The sequence below is a fragment of the Bos javanicus genome, chromosome 6 (assembly GCF_032452875.1).
Source record: "Bos javanicus breed banteng chromosome 6, ARS-OSU_banteng_1.0, whole genome shotgun sequence".
Lineage (NCBI taxonomy): Eukaryota > Metazoa > Chordata > Mammalia > Artiodactyla > Bovidae > Bos > Bos javanicus.
In genome coordinates, this window is record NC_083873.1 from 44,910,114 (window position 1) to 44,919,276 (window position 9,163).

General features: G+C 48.1%; 1 protein-coding gene across 1 annotated transcript in view; it reads right to left on the reverse strand.

The window, feature by feature from the left end:
- LGI2 (leucine rich repeat LGI family member 2) overlaps positions 1-7,544 on the reverse strand; it is a 33,585-nt gene extending 26,041 nt beyond the window's left edge. Inside the window, exons 1-4 of the mRNA XM_061419805.1 lie at positions 7,140-7,544; positions 5,192-5,263; positions 3,565-3,636; positions 941-1,012 (exon numbers count right to left, since the gene is read on the reverse strand). Of these exons, the coding sequence (XP_061275789.1) occupies positions 941-1,012; positions 3,565-3,636; positions 5,192-5,263; positions 7,140-7,336 (413 nt within the window). The 5' untranslated portion in view covers positions 7,337-7,544. The remainder of the gene's footprint in view (positions 1-940; positions 1,013-3,564; positions 3,637-5,191; positions 5,264-7,139) is intronic.
- Positions 7,545-9,163: the final 1,619 nt, after the last annotated feature.

Below are 9,163 nucleotides of genomic sequence, written 5' to 3' on the forward strand. Positions count from 1 at the left end.
CTATGGAAATGGGGTATGTTATCCTACTCAAACACAAAGTTTCTAGTATGCAAATGTGACTGGTTCCTGGCTGTTAAATTGCTCCTACCAAGACAAAGACGATGTTCACATTTTCATAAGCTCAGCCACTATTTCTCCAGTTTTCTAAATTTGCTAAGTGTGTGTGCTTGTTTCATTTGATACGCCAATTCAAATCAATTTGTTTAATTTTTTTCTCCAGAAAGCTATTAAAGAACCCAGAGAGCTTAGCTTAAGCAACAGATAAATCCAACATAAAAGAAAAAGCTATTTGCATTCAAATTAAAGGAACCACAAAAATGTCTCTATTCTGCTTCAACAAATGTTGTTCCTCCATTCAGCATTCTTCAATGAGTTAGGTAAGCCTCAGTTCCCAAATCTGTACAATGGGGACTCCCAGATTAAGGAGAAAGATAAAGAAAAGCTTACTAAGCACAGAGTAGGTATACAATACATGTTTCTTTCCTTTCCACCTCCTCCGTCACTCCCATCACTCCCCGATTTCACAGGCAGTCATGTGAACCATAATGGTGGTTCAGGAGGATGGAGAAGATAAGAAAGCCAAGTGTGTGAGTGCTTATGATGGGATGGTGCCCGATTGACAATATAGAAACCTCTCGGGCAACCTAGAAATGAATTCCTTCAGTGGATATTATAATATGGACAAAACAGCCAAGAAAGAGAGGCACTGGGAACTCTACTCAGTACTCTATAATAACCTACATGGGGAAAGAATTTGAAAAAGAACGGATATATGTATATGTATAACTGAATCATTTTGCTGTACACCTGAAACTAATACAACATTGTAAATCAACTATACCCCAATATAAAGTAAAAATTTTTTAAAAGGAGAGAAGCACCAGGAAGTGACCCTCACTCTACACATTAAAGAAGTTACAACACTTTTCACAGGACTTACAGGTGAGTCAGGTCACGGAGGCCACGGAAGGCGTTTCTTGAAATTGTTTCTATTTTGTTCCCTTCAATGAACCTAAGAAGAAAATCCATATAATTAAACTGAATTTTCTGTGCTTAATACCTCAAAAAAGATACTGGGATGCTTTCAGAATGGAATCTGAATGCACTTATGAATTTCAGAAATTCATGCCCAAGGGCTCGGCCAGCGACACCAGATTCCAAGTGGAAACCGGGTGTGTGTGCAAGAGTGCATGCACACAGATATGCTTTTTGCATTCCTTCCAGAAGCAGCGTGGAAGTCTTCAAAGTCAGAGTCGGCAGCAAGGGTAGAAACACTTTGGGGGAGAAAGAAGAAAGCCCTAGACAAAGGCAAAGGAAAGGAAAGGAAAGTGATGTCACTCAGTCGTGTCCGACTCTGCGACCCCATGCACTATATATAGCCTACCAGGATCCTCTGTCCATGGGATTTTCCAGGCAAGAGTACTGGGGTGGATTGCCATTTCCTTCTCCAAGACAAAGGCAAGATATTCTCAAATTCCACAAGACTGGAACACTTCCAGATCTCTTTCCCCCTCCAACCTTACATTTCACAGCACCTGGCTATTAATATTTTTTTTTATATCATTGTCCCTTGAACACAGCCCTCTGTTTTACACCTCCATATTGAAGCCTTTGGGCTTCACAGGTGGCTGAATGGGTAAAGAAGCTGACTGCCAATGGCAGGAGACACAGGAGACATGGGTTCAATCCCTGGGTTGAGAGGATCCCCTGGAGGAGGGCATGGCAACCCAGTCTAGTATTCTCACCTGGAGAATCTCATGGACAGAGGAGCCTGGTGGCTACAGTCCATATGGTTGCATAGAGTCAGACACAACTGAGTGACTGAGTGCTTATGCACACATTGAAGTCTTTGCCCAGGGAGAATTCAATTAAACTTGGCTTCCAACAAGCTTGGGCTTCCCTTGTGGCTCAGCTGGTAAAGAATCTGCCTGCAATGTAAGAGACCTGGGTTCGATCCCTGGTTTGGGAAGATCCCCTGGAGAAGGGAAAGGCTACCCACTCCAGTATTCTGGCCTGGAGAATTCCAAGGACTGTATAGTCCATGGGGTTGCAAAGAGTCGGACATGACAGAGATTTTCACTCCCTTACTCCAACAAGCTTGAGTTCATCATGTCCTGCACAGTGTCACCTCTGAACACATGGGCGACAAGACAGAGATACTCTCTGATCTCCAGGTCACTAGAAATGGAAAGTATAAGGAAGTTGAACACAGACCAAACTCAGTGCTTAAATGTCTTAGGGCTTGCACATAGGATCTCACAATAAAAACTCCAGCCGTGCTTTAAAGTCTTTGTGGGAAATACATGAAGTGAATGCACTGGGACTATTCCCTAGGGCCACAGAGAACGAAATTTCAGCTTACGGCCTCACATTTCTTCAAGTATAAGAGGGTCTCTGATGAGATGGTCCAAGGGAGAGGCTTTGCACTGTGATGTCATTAGTTAGTAAAACAGTTCTTGATTCGTACACTGAGAATGATCCGGTCTTTTTTTTTTTTTTTAAGTCAGGGGTCTATTCAGTAATAGACTTCAGTAAAAACTGAGAAGCAAACCTCCTCCTCAATAACTGTGACAGGAAGATGCACTACTGGAAAGAGAGAACTGCTCTTCACTCAGCACCTCCCCTGACTGTTTATGTGCTTCCGTAGAACCTAGTTAAACTTAGCGCTTCAGCCTGACTACTCTTCCCAGGTTACCTAGACTATCAGGTATCATGACAGTACCTGTATTACGTGTCCTCTGGAGAAAGAATTCCTCCAGAGACATCTTTCCTGGGGACAGAAAATCAGCAGAGAGCTTTCCTAGACACAGGATGTGCTTAGAATTCAAATATCTCAGATAAGAAGGCAGAGACAAGGTTTTAAAAATCATTCTGAATGCTAAGTGAGGAAATCCCATCTGATAGCTGGATTAATATTATTACAAAGTGACAAGAGACAAGGATGGGAGAACTTAAGGGGAAAAAAGACTATGAGAGTGTGAAAAGGCAGAAATCGGAGGGAGGGCAGAGCTCATTGCTGGTGACGGGACAACTGCACATCTGAAAAGGGAAAAATAACCTTTATTTTAAAGGAGAAAAAATAAAATTAGACTCCCAGCAGCAGCTCACAGGGGATACTGAAAATGGGATATAGAGCAGTTGAATTAAAAACATGAAGTTGTAACCCCAAATAGGGAGACTTTCTTACAAATATGTAACCCTCGGAATCCTTCAGCTTTATTTCTGGCTGATCAGCAAATCCACGCCTAGTTTTGAGAGGTAAAAATACCCGATGCAATTTCCAATTGTGCTTACGACATGACAAATTAAATGTCAGCAGAGAATGAATGAATATCTTTCCTTCTTTGTTCCCTTTCCCCCTCTTTTTCTCCAACCTCCTCCTGTCCCAGCATGTTCATACACAAGTAAACTATAAAAGGTCAGCGCTGAAAAGAGAATGGGGTTTTCTGCATTTTCTCCCCCACCCCCAAGCTCTCTAAGAGATGCTGTTCCAGCTTGGAAAGCAATACAGCCATTCCACTGACATGCCAATTACTCAGCACATAGACAAAGCACAAAACTTACAGGTATTCAAGATGAAAGAGTCCAGCAAAAGCATCATCCCGGATGACTGTGAATGAGTTAGAATTCAGCAACCTGAAAGCAAGAGACAGATATCAACAGATGCCAGTGAAGAAGTTCAAAAGTTGAGTTTCATGGTGAGGCCATTTCTGTTTCTTTGGTTATGTTCTGATCTGTGGGCAAACATGGGCTCTTCTCAGCATGGCCCATTCTGTGCACAACCTGACTCATAGACGCAGATGGATAATGGCAAGTGGATTCCCTTTGGCCAGATTTTCTGGTCCCCCTTATTTTCCACCTTTCTTCCCCGTGGGTATCAGTAAATATGACTTAAGAGCTGTTATCTCACAGCTTTCTAATGTTCAGCACAACTAAACAGCCAGTGAGTGCTTTATGATGCACACATCTAAAAAGAAGCACTCTGACTCTTAGAGAAACTTGAATTCAGAGAAGTTAAGTGACTTGATCAAAGTCACACAGCTGAGACCAAACAAAACGAAACAAAACACAAAACCTTCCTAGCATACTACACGCGCCCATGGGAAATCATAAAAAAGTTTAAGAAAACTTCAGAAGATTCTTTTTCACCACATAGCTGTTTGAGCTGCCACTTAAGCCTTTGGTAAAAGTTTATATAGTCTCTACCGTCACCACTGATGACTATTCTGCATTTGTATCATAAGAATATTTTAATAGAACTATAATTTCTCATAAATTACAGATTTTAAAATGGTAAGGATAATGTTGTAAGTAGGTACATAACATTTCAAGAACAAAAATATCAACATGAAATTGACTTGGGATGAGTCTACTATATGCCATGTCTTCATATTTTTCTGTATGCATCAAGAATGTTGGTGGTTTTCATTCTGATCTCATTCAAGTTTAAGAAATGAATACAAATAAAGAGTGAGCTACGTACTCCTGACTTTGCCTGTCACTGATTTGCTTTTGAAAACTGCATTTTGGACATTGCTTTTTATCAGTAAATATTAACTGACCAAGGCTAAAGGCACAGGACACAAGTACTTGGCAGGAGCACCTGTGATGAAGAGGAGTTATGACTGTGGGCTTTGGGCCCTGGGTCAGAATTCTGGCTGTGATTTGGGGCAAGTTACTTAACTTCTCTGAGCCTCAGTTTTCCCATCTGTCAAATGGGAAAAGGAAAATACTGATATCATTAAATAAAAATTTGCCCATAAATGCGTAGCATGCTGCCCAACAGTTGACATACTCAGTCAACTAGAAATATTCCTATGACCATAATAACATTAAGAGTTGAACATGCAGGCTCTCTTTTAAAGGGAGGTGTTTGGGAAATGGTTCATCTGGGCAAAATTCAGGCCATAATTCAATGTAATTAATCTCCCCAGTTGTTGCTGGGTGTGGGCGATGGCATCTACAATAAAGTCCTTGAAGAAAACACATGCCAGAGAAGGAAAGGGAGTTGGACACTGGGGACTCAGCTTGGTGGGGGCACAATGGGCCAAATCAACACTAAGAGCCTGCCTTGGTTTACTGGTGGAGCACGGGTATCTTGGGAAGGACAGATACCCAGGAGGCAGAAATGGCTCTTCCCAAGACCACAGCCCCAGGACCCCCAATTCCAGAGAGGATTTCCCACACTCACAGCAACTGCAGGGACGGTAGATGGGAAAACATCCGGTCCTTGATTTCTGAGAATGTTCCATTTACCAGGCTCCTACAGGCAAGAGAGGAACAAAATGGAAACTATGTTGCTTCCGGAAGTGCCAGGCAGGATGGGCGAGTGGCCTTGTCCAAACTCCTCCACTCAGGAGTGAGGCTTCAAGCAGGACTTCTTGGGATAAGAAACAAGACGAGTCCAGCCATTTTCCAATGAACTGGATCAATAAGAAAACTGTGCTGAATAACGGAAACCTTTACCATCAGTCTAGCTCCTTCCATAGACATTATCTCAGCCGGTTTAAATCAATCCCCCTACTTCCTTTTCTTAACTACAGGAGGCCCTAGCTGAAAATGGATAATTGCTTTACCTCTGCCCATGATTCTGTTTGTGTAGACACAGCATTAATGTTGGCCCACGAAACTCCAGGGTAGGATTAAGCATTCCCCTTGGGAGCACAGCTCTGAAAGTCACTCAGAGCACTTCTGATTAAATGCACCGTGAAAGCCTTGGGGAAAAACTCAGAGACACCTGAACTTGAATGTGCAGTGGGAGGCAATGCCATCTGTCAGATTTAACGGTCAACCAGAGCAAGGAACTTGACTGTTTTAGCCACCAGGTCCCTCATCCTCTCTGGCCCCAGCAGGACCTCAATACATCATTTCAGAATGATTTCAGTTAGCATGCCATTGTGTTAAGCAGCTGGTGGTATAAGGGATTTAACCAGGGGAATTCTCATTTCTGGAATTCTCCATGTCATCTGACTTAGCAATATTAAGCATCAAATGGGCCCTCTGTTCTGGCCTGGCCAGAGTCTCCTGACTTCTAAAAATGCAAACATGAAGCTCTTCACTCCTGGGTCCAGACCCCAGTACCTTGCTTGGGATGGAGGCAGGGAAGTGGAGATAAGAGAAAGTGTGAGCAACTTTCTCCTCCCCACCCCCAGGGGGAATAGGTATCACTCCAGCACCTCGGCCAGGAACAAAGGAGTCATCTCAGCAGGAAACAGTTCCTAGCAGTGAAGATACAAGCCAAGAGCCCCTTCCACAGCCATGATGAGACCTGGTCATGTGGCCTGAGTGACTGCGTAAGGCCAGGTTGAAAGCATTCTCAAGCAGGTGAATCAGTAAGGGGAAGCCCTTTCCTATCTGCTCCTCCAGCACTGAATAAGCAGCCAAGGTAATGCGTGGTGGGGAAGTTGGCAAGAAGGCCTTGTAAACTCAGGGCAAGAAGTCAGGCTGATTCCCAGCACTTGCCCACTGAGCTGGATGCCCACACTCTCTAGTGCTCCACCAAGTCCCCTGTGCTTCCGTCTTCCAGGCCACATGGAACAGCATCACCACTTCCAGAGATGACATGCCCTTTCCCAGGTTCTGTCCAACCTGCAGTGTGAACAGGTCCAGAGGAGGCCACTGTGGAAACCACAGCCCCAGACCTCGGGTGGGACAGTGAGGCCTCATCATTGCTCCAGTTCTGCTGGGCTGCATATACACGCCCCCACACAACCCCCACACCTCTCCACTCCAGCACACATCCTCCTCTCAAACTTTAATGCATGCCAGTGCCACCTGGGGACGGCCAAATGCAGACTCCAAAGCTCCACTCCCCAGACCCTGCATCATTCCGCGCGGGCCCCAGAATCTGCCTTGGCACAAACTCCCCCAGGTGGATCTGATGCAGGTGGCCAGCGGGCCAGACTTTGAGAAAACACTACCACAGGGACTTGTCCGGCTTCCCAGACTCGGGTTCCCCTCATCCTCCCCGGGGCCCGAGGCTCCACCCACGTCCCATAGCACTCCCCACCCCAAACGCAAAGAAAGGGGGCCGGGAAGCCGGGGAGTCAGGGTCGCGCTGTCCCGGCGCCAGAGGCAACTCCCGGGCGGCAGGGTGGGGCAGGACGGGGCAAGGGGCTGGCGGGGTCCCACTCACTCACAGGGAGCTGATGTCGCCCGGCACGATCCTGGGCACCCAGGAGGAGCCCACGCAGATGATGGACTCCTTGGTACAGCTGCAAGTAGCGGGGCAGCGGACCAGCCGCCTCACCTGCGCGCTCGGCGGTATCAGACACGCGGTGCCCAGCAGCAGTAGCAGCAGCAGCCCCGGCCCCCCGCCGCCCCTCCGCAGCGCCATGCCCGGGTCCCCGGTCCCCGTCCCGGCCACGACCCCCGCCGCCGCGCCGCGTGCTCGGACCCTGCGCCGCTGCAGACGCGGGCGCTGCTCGCTACTCCGCCGCCGCTACTGGCGAGGACAAGGGCGCCGCGGGTGTGGGAGGCCGAGCCGCAGCCGAGCAGCATGCTGGCCGCCACCCCCACTCGGCGCCCCCCCACCCGCGCCCGGGCTGCTGGGCGGCCGCCGCCGCTGCGCCCGCCGCACCCGCGCCCGCCTGACATCAGCACCCGCGCCCGCAGCCCGCTCTGGCCAATGAATAATGCGGGGCGGGCTCCCGCCCGCGGGGAGGGGGCCTCGCACCGCCCCCGCCGCGCCCCGCGGCCCCTCCGGGACCCTTCCCAGGAGCTGCGGAGAGAGGAAAAAGTTAGGTGACCTTGCGGGAGGGGCCGGCCTGGACGGAGACCCCCGCCCCCGCCCCGGGGACCTGGCTGAGCGATGGGGGATCAGATGCCCGCAGTCCCTCCACCGGCTCCAAATGATTTGGGGGGAAACTCTGGGCTCCTTTGAGCCAGACCAAAACGTGAGGAAAAGGAAAAAGTAGGGCTCGGGGCAATGGCTTGATCACTGGGAAGGGAGACTTTGTCCTGGGTCTTTGAAGAGTACAGAATTTTGAGCTGCCTTTATTAATACTTGAAGGATGTGAATGCTGTCATTTGAGTTCAGCGGGGATGGGCTTGCTTGTCTTTTACGGTGGGGCTGTGGGGTCGGCTCCCTGCCCTCAGCACCGGAGGCTGAGGAAGCTAGCCGCCTTTCTCTCCTGAAAGCATGTAGGCAAGAAAAGCCGCTACAGCACTGCGCGCCCCTGCTGCTCCGGGGCCTGCCTACTGCTTGCCACTGAGCTCAAAAGCCTATCCAAGCTCTCCCTCCCTCAGCGCATCACTAGCCACCCCACCCACCCGAATTAAAGCACTAGGGGCAATAGTTAATAGAGACCCACGGTGTGGTACATTCTAGGCTCTGTACATTTAATCTTCCAACTCTTTGAGGCATGTCCTAATCTACCCATTAGGAAACTGAGGCACAGAAAACGTCAATAACTGACCGGTGGTCAAGGAGTAAATGGCTGGGCAGAAATGGGGGTTAGAGCCTGGATGGGGGATGTGGGTAACCAGGCCCTGCTGAGCCCCTCTTCTCACCCTACCTTTGATGTGCTGAGCTTGAATCTTACCACAAGGTAGTGTGAGGTGGAGAAATCAAAGAAGACGGTCAAAGCAGAATCAAAATGGCAAAAAGCCAGGACTACTCAGAGTGCAGAATCAAGAGCCCATCATCAGACTACTAACCAAGGAAATCATTTCATATGCTAAGATACACCGAGAAGAAGCAGTACCAGATGCAAATGGTTATGACTGTAGGAATCAGTACTATGGCTGCTTCAGCAATCATTTGAAGCAGATATGGCCGGCCACGGGGGCAGAGAGACTGGGTGGGCAAAGGATCACGCCGTATCCTCAGGGAATTTGAAGTCTCGCTGCGCAGATAGCCCTGAAGAAGTAACTCCATATGGCTACATGGGGGTCACAGATTGACCATAAGGGTTCAGGAATCATAAGTCAGTCTGTTGCAGGTAACTTCATGGAGGACGTTGACATTCATTGCAGGTCATTATTTAGCCAGCACCTAGCATCCATGGGAACCAATCTACATTTATCATCACTTAATTCACATCTGCCCTGGGAAATGGGTGTCCACATTTTATAGATGGGAAAAACTGAGCTCAGAGGTGTATTTCTATTGCCCAGGGTCACACAGTACATAGTCAGGAGGATCCTACTCCAGAACTGGCTG